Source organism: Anopheles nili, chromosome 2, assembly GCF_943737925.1.
Source record: "Anopheles nili chromosome 2, idAnoNiliSN_F5_01, whole genome shotgun sequence".
In the NCBI taxonomy this organism is placed as follows: Eukaryota; Metazoa; Arthropoda; class Insecta; order Diptera; family Culicidae; genus Anopheles; species Anopheles nili.
In genome coordinates this window covers 61,149,226-61,168,716 of record NC_071291.1, presented here as the reverse complement: position 1 = coordinate 61,168,716, position 19,491 = coordinate 61,149,226, and the positions used below count along the sequence as shown (strand labels likewise).

The 19,491-nt window shown below is 48.7% G+C and overlaps 1 protein-coding gene across 1 annotated transcript in view; it reads left to right on the top strand.

Annotated features, from left to right (window-relative positions):
• The first annotated feature begins 4,265 nt into the window (after positions 1–4,265).
• The window catches only part of LOC128721961 (collagen alpha-1(XVII) chain), a 28,747-nt gene continuing 13,521 nt past the window's right edge, over positions 4,266–19,491 (top strand). The window contains exon 1 of the mRNA XM_053815772.1: positions 4,266–4,415. Coding sequence (XP_053671747.1) covers positions 4,266–4,415 — 150 coding nt within the window. The remainder of the gene's footprint in view (positions 4,416–19,491) is intronic.

Sequence of the window (19,491 nt, the reverse complement as noted above, 5' to 3'; positions counted from 1 at the left end):
ACAGGGGATGTCTAAAATTATTAGAGGTCAAACATTGGGTCAGGTTTCAGCTCGAATCTTCTCACCTTCCTGCATTGAGCTAGTACGGATTCTTCCTCATAAGCCACTCAGCTCGAACGTGTTCGAGTGCTGAACTGCTCCAAAGCTCGTACGGCCACCACATTTATTGTGCCGCTCGTCGGGACTAATTTGCAAATGGTCTATTGGCAGATTGTGGCCCTTTTGAGGCGGGCTGCGGAGGTTTAGTTCGCTTGAGTTGAACCGAATTAGACTACCAAATGAGTGCCGCATACTGACTGGCAGGCTTCCGAGCAGTGATCCGGTTTCGTCAGGTGTTGGTCACGAAAAAGTCACCTTGCCGTTCGATGAACGGAACAGTCAATATGGCAATATTTTTAGCGATCAGCAAGGGCCCGTTCGTCTGTCGGTCATAAAAACGGCTAGTTATTCATTTTTATAACGTTTCAGCAAAAAACAAAAAGCTAGTGGCTTCCGAAAACGCGCTCTCGTGCTTTGTTTAATTTTCTTTCGATTGATTCTTGACTCGCTAGAGATTAGACCAGCAACATTCGTTTCTGAAGTGGGTTTTGCTCTCCTCGCATTGGGGAGGGAAAATCATTTCGAATCCGTTTCCCCAACCACACGGCTGGAGGAATAGGATCACCTAGCACGAAACGAAAAGAAATCACCCGGAGCGCTAAACCAGCAGACGGCGTGTGATATCGGTGTTTTATCAATACGAAATATGAAATAGGAATCCTGCTAACCACCACGACACCAAGCACTAGCTAACCCGCTGGCGCCGTGGTACACCAAAGTCACTTTACATAATGAAATTCGAACAGCGCCCTTACTAGGGCTCCCAGCGCCGTCGACGACGCTTTGCCAGGTCATCCGGAGGAGGCGCTAGAAAGAGGAAGGCTAGTGTTTTCAGCGCGTCAGCCATCGGGTTCCCCGTGGGAATGTCACCGACGAGCGAGTGCCACCGACGGCCGATATTTTATTGGCATCGAATCTGATTTGCATCGTGGCTGGTCGAGGCCGTCGGGATATTGCTAAAGAAAAAGGGGGGAGAACCGATTTACTGATCGTTGTTTGTCCTGTTCGACCAGACGCTTCGCTAGTTAGCTGTTACACTTTCAGCGGAGTTAGTTATGAGTATGACGCAACGCTTACAAGCAATATGGTGAAATTAAAGGGGTTTTATTTAGCAACAGAGCAAAATGTTATTATTTTATAGCTTGATGGTGTGTAACTTTTTACACAAGAATACAAATTATCTCTCAAATTCGAGGTAAGGCGTAAAGAATTCTTTAAATGAAAGGTTATAGGAAATCGCACAAACGCTTAAGAAATTGTTGCAGAAAAAAAACCACGGCCGAAAGCTTTTACCGTGTCAGTTTATGTGTCGTCATGTTTTTAAATGTACGCTCCGCTCGACTCCCACTACCGCCGATCTATGCCATATTCATATTCATGACATATTGAACCCATACACACACACACGGCCACTTGGAGTTGGGCTTCCTCCAACCCTTTGACACGCGGCCCCGGATGGAAAGCTCAGCGCATTTCCATCCGCCATCACCACCGGCTCGATATCGAATCTCCTTGAGCGGTTGAGGGTGCTGATTTTCCCCGGCCATTCCTTGGGAGCTTCAGTTAGCGGGGGGGCGAGGAGAAAATACGCCCGTAAAAGAAATAACTATTAATCCACATGCGGCGTTGGACCCGGCTGGTGGCTTGGCATTTTCCCTCGTCCATTTGTGCCCCAACCGGAAGCCCGCCATTGAATGTGGGGCAGCCCAAGGATATCGCGCACCATCGTCGCAGGTGTCAAGCGAGAATCGAGCAATGGTTTCTTCCACCTCCCACGCTCCCGGTCAGGTGTTTCAAGCGCGTATGGTTTTTTTTTTCTGCCGCCTCCACCTCTCGTGAGGCGATGGAGGCGCCTGGTGGTATGTTGGTGGGATATCGATTGTGTGGCGAAAGCCCGGTCGCAAAGTCAAATAGAGCATTTGACTTGGTGTGATGTGTGAGTATGTTTCTTGCGCATTGACTTATGATCGTGGGATCGGTACAGGGGGCAACATGGTGAAATGATTTCACCGCCAGCGTGCCCTTTTGCTGTTTGAGCCGCTGTGGGTTTTGAGAAGGGGCCAAACGAAACGGCGGAATGATATGTGACCACAATATTTGCTCAATCACGCGCATATGTCACAAGGAGGCATATTTTAAGTGCATGTTATAGAAGGGGGCAAGATTTTCGATATAAAAACACCCTAAAACTCAGTCATCTTTGTACGTTTTTTTTATACAAATGTACCTATTTACATTTAATAAATGAGTTACTACAGGGAATGGTTTATAGACATGTTTTTTTGCTAAACGTCTTGACTGAATTTAAACAGAAAATGCCCCCATTTTTAAGGTAGATTGTGAAATTCAGCAACATTTTTACGACCACAAATACAACCTGCTCGCTGTTGGCAGCACCAAGAAGTCTGAAAAACAATCCCCGCAAAGAAGATTTCAAATGTCCAAATTCCCAAGCCGGCGGGACGAAAAAGCGGGGTTTTTTTTCGTAAGCCTCCCGAGACAGACAAATGTCAGCAAACGTTGTCAAAGCACATTGGTCACTGGCCACATGGGGGTTTACTTGATTCGTGGTGACTTGCAGTGGGCCTCGTAATATCGTCGCAATTGGATCCCCTCTCGCATGTGGTGCCTTTTCGCAGCGTCATTATGTTCGCACCGATACAAGCTACCGTTTGGGAGAGCTTCCCGGCTCGATTGATACATTGTCCAAAATGTGCCACCACCGGCAAAAAGGTCAACGCGAACGCGACGAACGGACGGATGGTCAGCATAAGCCGCCACCGGTGCCGATTACGATAACGTCTAATATATATCGGGTGGCTCTGTGGGAGCGGCCCACACCGAGTGGCCGATGGAAAGGGAAGTTAGCGTTTATGTTGCCCATAAATGGGCGTCCCGTTCGCTGCGTACACGCTACATTCTGGTTGTTCCCCTTTCGGCGATTGTGATCGATCGCAGATAAGACGCTTCTAGTGGGGGGAATGAAGAACGGAAAATCCCCACCGAGCGGAGGGTGACGTGAAATAGTGCCGATGGAAATGTAACGCCACAATTGTGGGCACCACCGGTGCGATGTCGCTACGTTTGCGACCGTTAATGTGACCCTCGGTGAGCGTGATTTTACGATTTATGCCGGAGGGCTTTGGAACGGTTCGAGTCCCTGCGAAAGGACCAACATTCGGCGTTGGCTCTGTAGTCCATCCGACGGCCAGTGGTGCCATTAATGGTGTTGGGATGTTTTTGAACGAAAAGTTGAAGGAAAACTTCGGTGTGTTCGGTCGCCCCGTAGAAACCGTTTTCAAACGTGTAACCGACCTTTTTATCGACATTTTATGTCATTTGAATATTTTATTTGGGATTTTTTTTTCATACCGAATGCAACGTTTTCTGCGTTTTAGAGACGTATTTTTTATGCTTTTCATCTGAAACTCTCTATGCTCTTTTCTTTCAGCGTACCCCAAACCGTCTTCGATCGTGGATGAATAGTGAAAATTAAGACTATTTATAAGCAAGCTTGAGGCTGCTCTGGTGGATTTGCCTGGTAAAAAAAATCGAAAGCAATTAACCGTACCGGTTTTAAGCGTAAGTTTTACAGGGCGATGCTGAACGCGTAGCATTGTGTGGCGAAGCAAAAATCAATTAAAAATACCAGCGAATAATGCTTCGTCGAGGCACCCGCTAGCTCGTTAGCGTGTGCGGTTTGTTTAGTTTGTGGTGTGAAACATCTGCCACCGGTTCCCAGGTGAACGATGAGCAGCGCGAGTGGGTTTGGCTCTCGCGAATCAGCTACCGACAAAATCCAGCGCTTCCGGGTACGGGCAAGCCCTTCGATCACGGTCATATAAGCAGGGAAAACCCTATACCTCCGCCTCGACGTTCGATGTGATTTTCCGCGCCCGCGAGTGAGTGTACAAACACGAGTGCGAGTGTGTGTGCGACGCGCGCATTTGTTAAAATTTTCCTCCGTGCAGCCAAAGCATCGCAAGCGAACGTGTGTGGGTGTTTCTTTTTTGTTATTACAAAAGTGAAAACAGCGCCCGTGTGGGAGGAATTGGGTGTGTGGTGTTTTTTCCACCGTGACGCGAGTGAATTAAAATTAAATTTGGAGGAAAATCCCAAACACACATCACCCCGCGTTAGGGCACGAATTTTGTGAAAGCTACACCATGCCGTTCGGCCGGAAGTCACCGCTGGAAGCCCTGGCCATGCCGGGTGCCATTATCGCGTACAAATACAGCCAGTTCCGGCAGCGCCGCCGGGAGGCAGCAAATCGACGTGTAACGGAGCGGGAGCTATCGGCGTTACATACGAAAATCGTAAGTACCACGCTTTTACAGGTGTTGGTGCGCATTACTCACGCGCCTAGGGGGTGGGATTTTCCCCAACAAGTGGTGGGCTAATGTCAACGCGCACTTTCTACTATGTACAGAGGAGGATTTATAAGGTTCAAACGCAAGCCACGACGTTCCGAACCGACTTGAATTGCACAGCTTGATTGCAATGGCACATCTTGATAAAGGCGTAATTTATCCGACGCTCTTTAGACGTATTGACAGTCAATTCCCTGTCTCTGGGGAGCGTTCGATGTCTTGCGAAGATTGACGATGGTGGTGGTTGATAAATCAATTTCTCACTCACGACGTCACCAGTGCCGTGGCAACGGAACGGGCAAAAGAAAACTGCTCTCACATATCCCAGTTGCCGTCAGGACGAGTAGGCGTTGCAACACCAACGCCTGCTGCTGCTGGCTGCTGTTGTTGGGTGGGGAAATGTAAAAATAGTTCCCACTCACCGCCCGCCCGGTGTAACGAGAGAAGCATGGGAAACCCGGCGAATGTGCGCGAAGAAATCATCCCGGATCCTGGGCTGATGGAAAAACTGCCTTCGACGGGTTTACTTCCCACGCCAATCCTGCTCGGGTTGCGTTCGAGCAACTCACTTTTCCACGGGATCAACTCGTACCAATCATCCAACCACCCACCCACTTCTCAACGCGACCAAGCGAAAGCTCGGAAAGAAGGATGGTGGATGAGGTGGCCCACTTCGGCTCCTTGCCACCGCGTACCAGCCTAGGAAGCGCTTGACGGACGGCTTTCGGTTTGGATCGGGGGAGAAATCACGTTTGGTAAATATTTGCCATTTGTATACAGCGGTTGCTCCCGGGGGTTGCTTGTCGCGTCCTGCCCGAGGAACGGTACGGCGTGAACGAGAAAAACTAGAGTGACATGCGCCGCGAGACAAAGGACGTGGTGCGATAGTTTTGTGAGAGAGTGTGTGAAAGAGAGAGATAGAAAGCTCTGGTGGGGTGAGAAGTATGGTTTTTGCATTTGTAATTTTATTGTTCCCCATCACCGTCGCGAGGATATTACACGACGGGGGACAATGGCGCATTGATGAGGTGTGATGAATGGGAATTATTACTCCCACTGGATGTGGTTTTTAGTTATGGCTTTTTGGAAGATTACAAATGGAAGCAAATGAAGGGTTTCACGTGGATACATACCATGAATTATGAGATATTTTTTGAACAGACGAGTCGGTTTAATTTTGTTTGTCCCACTTCCTCGGTTATGCAAGTATATTTTTGTTTGATAAAGTTTCTTTTTTCATAGCTTTATCAATGTCCTCAGGCTTTTTTGGATGAATTGCAATTCGAATAAAAAAAAATCGCTAAATCTAGCAAAATATTTGTCATTGGCCAAAGGAAATCTAGCGCAATTAAACAAAGCACCACCGCATGTTGGCTCCAATTGGTCTGCTTGGCTCCGACCGGCTCCTTAAAATGAAGCTGTGTGCGTGTGCTACGTCATCGACACCTACACGCCACCTACATCCACGCATCCTTGGAACACCGGAGAGTACGTCGCTTGAGAGGATTTCTCCGAGAGAAATCGGGCAGATTGTTTTTTTTTACTGCGTCATGTGCGTGGTCGGAGCTCGTGGATGCGTTTATCGGACTGACAGGAGGCTGGAAACCCACGCGCGGAGGAAGTCGCGTGTGTGTGTGTGTGGACAGGGATTCAGCTAAAAATACTCCTGGGTCGAGCTTTCAGGCGAGTGGTATTGCCGGTTTCACTGGCATTTTCCCACTCAGAGTGGTTGGATCATGTGATTGAGATTCGTCAAACGTTTCTATTTTCGCTTGCATGCGTGGACGTGAATGGAGAGCACGGTAGCGAAGGACGAAGCTATTGTTATCGAGCGATTCCGGTGGCTAAGAAGGGATGGTTCTTACGGTTCAAAGCGCTAGAATAATGAAGCGGCCTGCCGGTGGCTGCTCGGTGTTACACAATACTGCAAATGTGCAGACGGTGCAGCCGGACTGACATCGAATCTGTCGTTGTGCTTGCATCAGCAGATATGCGGCTCCATTCACGTTTCCATCCATTTACACTAATGAGGTAGTCTATCTTGCTAATGAGATAGTATCGGTGATCGGTCTTAAACCGCGTTCGTTATTAAGCGTGGTCGGGGTTAAAGGACATTCTCATCACGTGACTGGTGACGGCGTAGCACGCATCTAATTGGGTAGCCTAAGACGTTCGTTTGGAATTTATTGTCTCAGAGCGCGCTTTATGTTCTCCGATATCAATTGGAGCGGTGGCATTGGTAGAAGGATTTTCATTCGTACTATAGTACACCGAATGCCCATTTATTATTCTCCAAAAACCCGAAGCCCAAACATGCTATTTCAACCAGGGAAAACTGAATCAACGATAGAGTACGATGCTTTCATGCCATCCTCGAAGATGCTGCTCATTATTTGCCAAATAATTACCGGGAAAGCTTCGTGCACGATTGCACAATCTCATTTGTCGTGCTGTGGGACTTACTCTGAACATTCCTCTGTTACTGCCCGGCGATTACTACAGTTGGCCAACAGATTTTCGCAGGATCGTTATGAGTAACTTTTTCCTTGGGGAGGAAAAAAAACAAGCGAAAAGCCGCTTTTCTACACTATGAAGAAAAAAATAAGACACTTTTCCTGCAGTAGAACGGACAACGACCCGATGTGGGGAAACGGAGATGGAAAGCAAACCAAGAAATAAATGTCCAGCCGAGAAACGGCAAGGATCCATCAGCAGCAAAGACATCCAAGCTGGTTGGTTTGTCTTTCGCTTCCGTCCACCGGGAGGCATAAATTTCAATGTTTCCAACAAACCGGATCCCAACAGCTCGGGTGATGTCGAAGATTTGCTTTGAGTTTTCCCATCTCGGGGATCTCGTATGTCGACTGTCTCAAATTGGCTCTCGTCGTTACTCAATGTTGCGAATGTTTTTTTTTTGGGGAGAGGACGAATCGGGCAGGAAAGCGGAAAGCAGCGTTTGTTATTAAAATTTCCATTTATGGCCGAGTGATGCTTTTGCGAGCGTAAAATGCGCACTGCACCAGCATGTTTAATTAATGATTATCAGCTTAATAATGATTGAGCAGCAACCGCATAGCCGTGGTGCGTTGTGTGTTTTTTTATTGTGAAAATCTGTTCCGCAATTTTCAGAGACGGAAATTTCGGGTTCTTGCTATTTTTTTTTGCGATGTCATCTTTAAATGATTCGCAACGATGCATGTGCGAGATATATTCATCATTTCGAAATTTGTTCCGGCAATGATTTATTCGCTCCGGATGCACGATTCCATCGTCAACCAGCGGCGATAACAGATCATTTGTCGTTCCGTGCGCTATTTGTCGTACCGGAAGCGCCATCAGGGCAATCTTGTAAATATCTTTCGGTGTGTGGTCGCGTTTTATTCGCTCTCCATCTTTCTGTCCTCTCAATTCCATTTCACATCTCCCATCTTCACAACCACACGTCGGTACGCGCGCGCGACCGTGTGTAATTTTCCCATGAATTTCCTATTAGCGGTCGGGAAAAAAAAATCCTATCAACACCTCATTTCCTTATTTCGTCGCACGGCGAAGGAAGCAAACAAGCGCCACGCGTGGTACGTGTCGAATCGCGGCCCGGGTGATTGGTTGGCGATAAATTATGAAACAAACGGGTTAACCGAGCGTAACGAGGACATTTCGGATGCAAAGGACGCGAGCACAAAGGTCGTACGGTTAGAGGTGATGCGCAGTGGCTTGCTGGGAGGGAACTTGCTGAGAATTTAATGGACTCTCAAGAAAAAAAAGCCCCAAAAACCGACAGGGTACGAGAAGGCAAACAAATCGAAATACACGTGCACCTTATTAATGTTTTCGTTGAAGAAAGGCGCCCCATCGTCCGCTGTACATTATGATGTGGTTATGTGGCGTTCTTGTGGCTTTGACCCTTTTTCTCCCGAGCCCGGGACGAGCTACATATTTAATAGATAGCTTCCTTTGATAGTTCACAGTGTGGACCCGTTTTTGACCCCGAGCAATAAATAGACCGTGGAGCGTTTGTGGCACTCGTTTAAAATTTGAATTTATTATTAATTGTATAAAGCCTACCTAAAGCGTGGTTGCCCGCGGGAAAGCTGGGCGCAGGTTTGGCATTTGTTAGGATTTCTTCCGCAACTGTAGCGCCTCGTCCGGCATGAAATTCTTGCCAAACGGTGGCTGCGGGTTCGTCGAAAGGTAGTACTTGCCGCGCATCCGGCGGTCGGTGTGCATCCCCATGAACACCTCCTGGGTCATGGTGCAATTTCCGGCATCCCGGGATGATCGTGCGGATCCTGATCGTTCGCTCGGTTCACAACGTTCACAAAGGAAGGCTCGAGGGCGCGTCACGGACTCAGCGAAGTACTGCCAGGCTCGGGCGTGGCTGCACCCAATGAAGACACCGAGCCAGCGGTTCTTCGCCAACTCCTGCTTGGCGCAGCCCGGTTGCAATGGAATGCCACCATTTGGGTAGAAATCTACGTGACCAAGAGGCCACGGATAACCTAGAAGACCACCGTCCGTGTGTATGACGTCCACGAACTCTGCATCCTTCGGGCTGAGCCGCTGGGAGGCTCCTCCGAATGCGTAAAGCGGGAACGCCGGATCCAGACCTGTTGCGAGGAAAATGGAGAAAACGCGTAAGGTGAAACGTACATCAGCTGCGAGATCAGGGCGGATCGAAGAATCGGGAGCAGCACCCCCCAAAAGGACGTTTCCATCAAGGACGATCGGTCGTTATGCAATTAATCAAAGGCCACCCGGCAACGAGGCTCGCTTCTACTGTGAGCCGAACAACATTCGCGGGGACATCCGGTGGACGATTGGCCGTTATTGTTTTCGAGAGGCTCCTACGGACACGAGCCGCTCGTGTCGGAGGGATCTCGCAGGGCCGTGTCATACTTCGCTTTGATTTATGGGCCCGGCAAAAGTTTTGATGGCTGCTTCCAGGCCCGATCCGTTGTAAGTGACCTGACGACCGCGAGGCCGTGCGTTTGGACCACCAAAGACGGCTCACTTTTATGGGCTGCATACCGATTCTTGAGAGCTTTTCCCTTTTTTATTACCCCAAACGGCCTATAGATGGGGGGCGCTATCGAAAGCAAGACGCGCGAACAACCGATAATGGCATGGATCGAAGAAGGGTTCGGGAGAGAGAGAGACAGAGAAAGAGCAAAAAAAACATGATGGAAACGAAAAGCTAGCCGTTCCTGTGCACGTTGACAGCCGCCGGATGGTTCGCTTGGGAAAACTGAACCACATCACAGGAGCTTCGCGAACGTTCGCTGATGGATTTGCTGGCGCGAGCGTGAACCCAGTTGGTGTGCAATAGTTTTCTTGGATGGCTTTTTCCGCTTTTGGGCGTTCGTTCTTTTGCGCCGGCTTCCAGCACGAAACACAAGCCCCGGGAAGGAGCAAGAATGCGAACAATAAATAAATACCGTATAAATTTTTATCGTCATTTCCGCCGGAGCGAATAAATATTCCTTCTGCTGATGAACGAAAGCGCCGAGCACGTAGACTGGCCGGGCAGGCGACTGCTAATAGCGCAAGGAGCGCTGGATGGCAGAAGCAAATTCAATATACCGAAGATTGATCGATTGGCAGGTCCTGGTCGAGCGGAGCTGGTTTAGTACCCGTGGTTCGATACTATCCACCCGCCAGTAGCTGTTTTGTGGGTGTCTCTTTTGAAATAGTGGTTTCTATCTCCCTTGGCTTGTAACACACGCATTCATTTGTAGCATAGGGCTTACAAAATGGCCCAGCAGGCTTGTAACTGCTTCAATGAAGTTTCTTAATTTGTCTCAACTAACCCTCCTCGCGGTTTTCCTGTATTGACGGTTGATTTATAAATCGGGATAGCCTCGCCTCCTTCTTGCTATGGAAGGGTACATTTTTCTTTCGTGGGAAACTTTTCCTCTGAATCGTGTAAAAAAAATATATACAACCTGACCCGTTTTTGTCCCGACGCGAGCACTACCGCTGCATTTTAAGCCGACAAGCTTTGCCGCACTGTCTCAGCGTGTCTGTGTTTTGTGGGATTTAAAGTTTTTGCCGCTTTTCTTTTCGCTTCGTGCCCTCGCACGCCTTCAAAGTTTGCCCAGCGTCGGATCCTTTGCATAATGAACCGGGCTCGTGGTGCTTGAGCAGTTCCCATCTTTGTATCGTGTTCCGTTCGTTGGTGTAAGGTTATTTTTTCCCCGGAGTTTCGTCCTTTTCCGAGATTGTTTTCCGGCTTCTCGCCCTACTGGAACCCTGTTGCTAGCGAGTAAGGGGGTTGCTGTTTAAAGAAGCGCTACGGCCAAGTTCTTGTATAATCCAGCAAACGGGAGGCTACGGTTTGTCGCTTTGTTTGATCTTATCCACCAGTTTCCGACGCCCGAAATACTCACCGGTAATGCGGGGCAGCTTAAGCCCCCACTCGTTGAGCGTTCTACCGGCAAAACCGGCCACCTCGGCACCGAGACTGAACCCGATGAGATGAATCTTTTCGAGCGGAAACTCGGACAGTACCAAAAACCGGACGAACCGTGCGATATACCGGCCGATGCGAGGCGCGTTCTGGACGGAGTTGAGGTACCATGGCAGCGCGGCTAGCGGGCTCCAATCCACCAGGACCACGTTGTAGTCATCCGCCTCGAGCAGGGCGTCCTTCATCTGCTTGCTGCTTTCACCGGCACCGCCTGGGGCCCGCTCGGAGAACCCGTGCATGTACACGACGAGCGGATTGGTGCGGTTCAGGTGCGACGTCCGGAGGAGCTTTTTGTCCGACACGAACAGCGTGTCGCCAGTGTCCGGATTTTCCCTGCGGAGGACACGCGCCCGAAAAAAAAAGACAGCGTTTCATCGATTAGAGATTCCTGAAGTGTGCCCTCGCGATCCGTCCGCGTCGGTCATAGCCCTACTTACCTGGTGAAGAGAAACAGTTGTATGTCCTTTGGCTCTCGGATGGGACAGCAATTATCACAGTCACCGCGGGGTGCTGGTGAGTACATCAAAGGGAGGCCACCTTCAATGGAGAAAAACAAACAGAAAAGGTTATTTTGATGGTAAAATAGAAGTCCTGCAAAAAACGGCATGCTTTAAAATGCTAAAAATCGCTTTTATCGTGGATGATGGAAGCCTTTAAAAAAGCATTAAAATAATTATCAAAATACCAAAACCACACAAAATTACTTGAACTCTACGGAGCAGCAAATTATTCCCCACGGGTTGCATATCGTTTTCCACTAATCCCTCCCGGGCCAGCTATTAGGGATCAGATTTGCGTGAAATTGTACCTAAAATCATTGCAAAAATCAGTTTCCCGTCCGCCATGCGATCAGGTTATATTGCTCGTAGTTGTATTATTTTTTTCCCCCTCTCATATTCCTTCGATTCCGTGGACCATGACCGTTCGCCGGGTGCCGCTCGGGAAGGTAAAATGTCATTCTGTTCCATTAGCTAATGAGAACAAACCACCGATGAAATGCGAGCGATGAGTAACGGGCGATATAAATATATATATATTTTTTTTTTTGCTCCATCCATCTCCCAACCCAACATTGGTGATGGCGTGGCGTTTTCGTGTCGTATTTGGTCAGCCATATAGTGTCCAGGTTGCGTAGAAAACGCCGGCTTCCGGTTGGGTTTGTACGTTAATTTCTTGCACTTTGCAATATCTACCCGAAGGATCATTTAGATAATTAGTAGCCCCATCGGGATCGTTTGCGGTGACTGGTTTTCTGATTTTCCTTTGGGGAAAATTAATCAAGCAAATCCATTTCCTCGGTTGTATTTACACGTATGCATTAACGCTCTACACAATTCTACAAGAGTGCGTTGAGCTCTTTAAATGATTAACAAACAAAAAATTAGTCATATAATCCATTATCAGCGGTACACTAAAGGTAGATTTATGGAACAAGAACCCTACCAAAAAGCAACAGCCACCGGTTTGGTCGTGTGAAAAAATATGTCACCATTCGAATTTCCATCGTGACGTGATGGAGTAATTGTAGCATAATTAATTGATGGCTGCCGGAAGGAGAACTTCAAATTTACCATTCATGAACGAATGAGAAATGAACAAAAAATAAACCCTCAACCAACCCTTCGACAGCGGCTGTCAAGGAGAGAAACGACACAATCCATCGCAAGCATGTCGCCAAATGACATCCTCCCACCATCGCGTCGTGCCTAAAGGGTGACAATGTTCCGATCATGGTCTTCTCCCTTCCCACCGGAAAGGGGTTCCCCGGAAGTGGGCCACCGATTGGGGTTTGGTGCTCGCACCCTCACTCCCCGGAAAGGACACGAGCACTGACAGGATAGTGACATTGGTGGGCATGTTTTCTGTGGCGATGGAAAATGCATTACGGGCCGCTTGCGGACAACCAGGGGTGTATCTTTCGGAGGGTTGGCTAGGGAAATGCTTTCTCATAAGGCAGGCAAGAATGAGGAAAGAAAAATATGCACCGACACGAAATGGCTGTCAAAGACTTGTCACAATAACAATAGCGGACACCAGCGTTTTTTGTTGTCCTTCCTCACCGAGGTAGGCCAAAGCCGTCCGCTGGCCAAACGCAGTGTGAAGTGGGACAATGTGCATTTTCAACACGGAGACCCCGTGAAAATGGTTGCGACGGAATGGAAAAGGTGCCCCTTTTTCTGCCGCTGGGACGGAACTGCGAACGGAACGAAAGCGTGTGGCTTGCTGCCAGATGGAGGCTGTGGTTCGCCACGGAAGATGGCCCGAGGATGAATTCTTAACCCAGATTCGGTGGCCGAACATCCCGACCGCCGGAAAGCACACGGCAAATAGAGCATGCCACCGGAAGCGCAGTCACCGTTGCATTTCATTAATTCCGAGTTGAACCTCTTCCCGACAAAAAAAAGAAGAGCCCCCGGAAGCTGACAACGGTTTGGACGATCCGCTTCTGCTTTTAGGCCGTTTCAGGGTGGGGTTTAATGTTTGTTTTGCGTATTGCTTTTTGTGTTTTTTGAGGGGCGATTTTTTGCCACGGTCGTGTTCCTTTTTTATGTGTTGCAGAATGCTTCTGGCTGGCGTTGCTGCAGTTGTGCGACCGTGTGAAACTGCATCGTTAGATCTTGTTGACTTTTTGCAGTTGATTTGCGGGTAATGCTATGTGTGTGTGTTGGTTTTGTGCTGGCTAATCCAATGCAGTTCTCTTTTTGTCTCTATGCAGTTGAAATTCGTTCATTTGGTACATTTCCGTGCTTATGTAGGTCGAGTATATTTATGGCATATTTTTCACGTATTGCATACTTTTTTTTGTATCCTCAAATCATAAATTTTTCACTTGTGAATCTTAAAACAAATATGTATCTTTTGGTGTAGAGTGGTCGCTTCGAAAACAAAGTATTTTTACTCATAGAAACGGAATGCGGGATCCTTCCTTGCATACAATGCATATTGTAGACCTTCCACCACCTTGCCCAGGGACGGCATTTAAATGTTTTATTTTTAAACATATTATTGGGTGTCGGCACCCGCAAGCCCTTAGCCAATTGTCACTAAATGCACAGCCCGTGAAAAACAACTGGCGCATTTCCTTGGGCAGGTATTTTCTCTTTCGTTCTTTCTCTCTCTCTCTCTCTCTCTCTCCCCAGCCAAACGAAGCGTATGCAGTGCGAGCCATCCAAACCCCAGGACTCCTGGCACCGTTTTGGCGTGAAGCTTAACGATTTCCGATATGCAAATTAATTTTACACCGTCGTTCATCCTTCGGCCCACGGCGTGAGGCGCACAACGGACGCCAAGGTGAATCCCGCCCGTACCGTTTTGTCGGAGCGAAATTAGTCATTTTGTAGCTCGTTCCACCGTAGAAACCATCCCCGCATCACGCCGCGGAGGGCTCAAATTTTCCAACCCAACCGCGTACGGTTTGAATGTTTACTCGCGCGGGCCCGGCAAAGGGTGATTGGATGGACACCGGACCGGTAAACCGGTTACGGACATCCTCAATCACGAGTTGGCACGAACTGCACAACCGGAAATCACGTGTCTCCCGTGTATACTTTTTGTTTCGGTCTCCGGTGTGGGCACCCAGGCAGAGGAGGTCCGTTCCGTGCCGGCTAGCCGACGCCCAAGCCGGACCAACACATGGCATGGTCCGGCAGCACTGGGCCGCATGCCTGGGTGTTTGCGAGAAAAATCACCACCCAGTTTCGCTTACGGTGTGCGATGATGGGCCGGCGGTTCGCGCGTGGAACCATTTTCCAGTAACATATTGCGACGGAAATGGTGGTCGGTGGGATGGTGGCGGTTTTTCGCGATTGGCCTTCGTCGATAAAATCACTGTGCCGAATGCAGCAGCAGAGCGTGGTGGTATAATGAAGCGTAATATTTCATGTGGCAGTGTTGCCAAATTTTCGAAGTTCCTCGTTCACTCAATTGCCTCTGCAGTGGCCGTCATTGGAGAAGCTTTTTCACTGTCATTACCTTCTTAGGTTAGATTCCTTTTTCGATTCTGCGAAGGACCCTTTCTTTGCATTCAATGAAAGTCAATAGCAGCAAGTTTGCCTTTAATTTAAATTCACCATACAGCATACCTTTGAAATCGGTGCTTCGGATAGAAGAATGAAGAAATTATCATTTCAATATTTCTAACGACGGAACCATTTTAATCCCCAAACGCTTTACAAAATATGGGTCAGTGAGAACCCATTTCGAATACACACACACACACACACACACACAAACAGATCCCTTGCATTGTTTCCTGAACGTGAAGTGCAAACAGCAAATTGCACCGTACGGCCAATATTTGCCCACCTGGTTCCCATCGGCACGTTTAGCACATTCGTTTCGGGTCGTCCGCAATTTAGGGTAATCGTGTTCAATTTTAACCCAATCCCGCCTTTCCATTCTCCTGCATCGTCATCGCTGCCCCCACGATCGGCAGGGACAATGCAAGGGGCCCCAGGATTTACCGCTAATTAAGACATTACGAGACAGGCGCCGAACGGGAACATCGGGCAGACATCGGGTTTCAATGGTCCATTATCGCCATTTTCAAGTTTCCGAACGGATGGCGGGGTTTTCGGTGTCACTGTAAACATTAGCGGGGGTTGCGTCCGGCGATAACCCAATTCTCGTCGGCCAAAAACGGTGTGTCCCTGAGCGGTCGGCTTTTTCCGCAAACAAGCGCTAGCCAGACGCAAGAAACGGTGACGCTGCAGGAAATGGACACTTTCACGCCCATTTCCAAATTACTTCCCGGGAGCTTCTTCGGGGGACTCAAGCGCTCGGAAACGAATTCTCGCTCGAACGTGGAACGGGCACGCCTTTTAAGCCAGCAGAATCGGAGCGAATGTGTCGTTTGGAAGGTTTCCCTTCACAAAACCACGTCCAGCAGCCCCGGTGGGCAGTTTTCTTGCCCTGCTTCTTTGTGGTGGCACGTTCCACGATGGGTCCGCTCGATGGGCCGCCCGAATGCTAATCAAACACGCCATGTCGCAATCACGCTTCGAGCCCAAATGATTACTCCCGGAGCCGCTCTTAGCGGGCCGAGCAAAACGTCTAATCAGCGGAGCGAAAAAGGAAGACTGCAATCGGACGGCGGCCAAAGGTCAACTTTGGCGAAGATTTACGGATAAGGCAAATTACGACTCAGCAGCGACGTCAATCGATACGTCGAAGGTCGTAACGCACGGAAGGTGGCCATAGCAAAAACAAAAAAAAAATACAAAGAAAGAAGGAAAATCCCATTCCCACAGGATAGCGCCTGCTGGTGGGTGAGGTGAAAAGCAAAAAGGACCAGCACCCGCGCACCACGTGCAAGGACACGAAACACGCAAATAAGGGTGCGATATTCGGATTGGAAGATAAATTAACTTTGCCGGCCCTATCCTGACCCGGGGGCCGCGACACGAGCTCATTTGTCACGAGGTGTCTAGGTGGGAAAAATACGCCCCAAGCCGTACCAGGACGTACGGTGTCTGGTCCTTGCCGCTGGTCCTGCAAAGGAAGCACGTTTGCCAAAAGCACAGGGCATCCCAGTGTGAGGTGATATCAGCTGATGGGAATGGAACGCTCGTAAGTGATGAAATGATGGAGCTGTTTTTTTTCTTCTGTTGTTGGGTGTGTGTGTGTGTGTGTGGCAAGGTAGGCTCCTCGGTTGGGTTTTCGTTCCAAATTTGGCTCCTTTCGACCGATGGCCGGCCTACCGTTGGGTTGGTACCGGCACGAAGACAAATGGGATTTCTTTAATCAATCAATTCCACCGACGCGCCACAAGGGCCGCTGAGGGCGGGCAGTAATGATAAACGAAAAACGAAACAAAATATATAGAGGGAAAATACGTTTTTCCAACAGCCAGGCGCCTCCTTTCCTGATGGTGGCAATATGGCGGTTAGCCGTGGAGAAAGGTAAATGAAATTGACGGATTTTTTGGCGTTCTTTGCTACGCGGGAAGGTGAATTACGTAAAACACCTTCGGTAACGCTGGGTGGTGTGGCTTCGATCGATCGTTTTAGCATTACAAAGGACGTGCACAACCACGAATGAAAGCTTCGGAAACAGCGAACGGAGAGTAATCAAGCGAGGGAAACCGCGAGCGAGAGGGAAGGAGTAAAATTATCGAGATTACATCTCCTTAGGAATGGAAATTACGTCTAGGGTATTGTAATGGTGGATTGCTGTTTTCTAGATGTCATCAAGAGTGAATTATGTGGGGCCACTTGACTGGCAGTAAAGCGGCGCCTTTCTCGCTATAGTTTTACAAATGTCAAAAAGGCTTCCACATGGGCACATAACAAGCTGTAATGGTCGTGTTTAGCATTAATATTACACCTGTTTCACTTCGCTTGAAGGAGAAATAGGCATGATAATGTGCGTATAATAACATTTTAGCACCTTAACATACTTTAACAGATGTGTAAGTTTCTTAGTATGCAGCTTTGTTTGCAAGCAGTGAAGCACTCTAAAGGGCACTTTCTTAACGATAATCGTAAAATCAAACGGACTATTATGTCTATGCTCAATCAGTGTGTGATCAATCAAGTTATTCCGTATGTCAGTATGTCCTCACAGCACGTGTTAGGATGTCTCTAATCGGTTCAGTGATAATTGTCCACATTTCACACACTCGAACATAATAATATTTGATAACATTCACGATGACAGTAGTATGCAATGTTTCGCTTTCCGTCCACCCTCAGCTGCTAATGCACGAAGCTCATTAGCATTTCAAGTAACCGTTGGGATCTCTCGCGGTCGGCATGCCAAAAGTCACATTTTACCAGCAAAGCGTAACCTCTCTGCGTTTCGCGCTGGCATCGTTCGAAGTCGACCCATGCGCCCATTATATCGAATGATGCTGATAATGCCTTAATAATGAGTCCGGTGCGTAGCCATGCGGAATCAATTGGCACAACCGGCGGCGGCGGCGGCGATGGCTGAGTTCACGATCAGCCTACTGACCTGGGGGCGATCAACGTTGAAGGCTCCCGGTGCGTGCGTGCGTGTGTGTGTATGCGAACGGAGGGTTGACGCTATGCTGAATAATTGCCAGCTGATTCAACGGCAGCCAATCGTCCTTCGGATGGTTCGGAGTGTGTCATCGAGAGTGGGTGATCATTATCCGGTGTGGTTTCTATTTCTGTTCCAAACCATTTTCCGCGACGCATAACAACTCAGTGCTTTCGAACAATTAACGTTCGATCCGTTGCAACAAGTTGCTGGTATTTATTTAGCTGAAGGAAGAGGGCAAAAAAATGCACTACAACTCGTCTATCCTCCAACCACTTGCTTCAAAAGCGCGCGTAGTAATGAGGAGAATGAGGAAAAAAAAACCCACCAGCAAAGGCACAAATCTACCGACCTACTAAGTGCGGGCATGTTCGAAACACGCGTGCAGCATAACATCCAATAGGCCGGCGAAGGTCGGTGAGCATTCGTTCCGCGCGCGCAGTAGTATGCACTAGCGGTCTAAGCTGCTTGTCCGAGTGACGGGAGGGGTCGCTTTTGTCTCGCTATGCGCTGGTTGTAGTAATGCGCCCTATCCGGGGCCGGTTAGGTGCTGTGGCATTGAACTTCACCGACTGGCCGATCGGGTAGGTATGGCATTTCACTAGGCTAGGAATCACTGCCCGAACCATACCGGCGGACGGTCACGGATGCCTTATGAAGCCGCAGCGATTGCGGAACGCTCGAGCGGACGGGCTATTTTTGCACATGGCCGTGCCGGGTTTGGGGGTTGATTTTTCACTATTTTTTTTTTTAGCTTTTTTCCTCACGATCCTTATGCAATATTAAGCAACCTTGGTTCGATTTATCGGGGTAAGAATGTTTGAAAAAAAGAAAATAAAAATAAAACAAATTCCCCATTGTACGGGGCGTGATGGATGGTTGCTAATTATTTTTCACAAATTCGCTCCATTCTCACCCCGAGCGAGCCATCAATCATAATTGGTGGTGTGTTTTAGCAAACCAAAAACAACCCCATTAGGGGTTGTCGCGGACGTAATCGTGAAGCCCACTTAACTGCTTGCTTTTACGGTACGTTTCAAGCAGCAGGAAAAAAAAAACAGTATGAATCAATGCCGATTTGTGTGTTTGCCCTGTCAGTAAGCCCTTCATGCGTTCACCAGCATCATGCATCGGTAACATGGTGTGTCCGTGCGCCCGAAACTGACAGGAGACATGCCACCTGAATGCCCGCTAGGATGTCATCACTCGGTGGGCTCACAAAGCCGCCCAAACAATGCCACGGGAAGGCGATGGGCCACTGAAATCGGAAAGCGATAACGTATTTAGCCAACACACCCTTTTGCCGTAAGTAATTACCACCCAGCCGACGGCCATTTCGTAACTCCCTCCGGTTGGGCCCGCTAGTTTTCCACCCCACGCGAGGTGGAATGTCGCGTGCTCGTGAGGCATTTTCCTTCGAGTGGAGCGAGATTCCTTTGAGGTAAAAATGGCACCATAAATAAAGTCGAAAAGGAGCCGAATAGGTTTTCGGGTGCGGGCTGGCGTGCGTAGAAATGGTGTGATTTGAGCGAACAAACGCACGCCAGGGCCGCG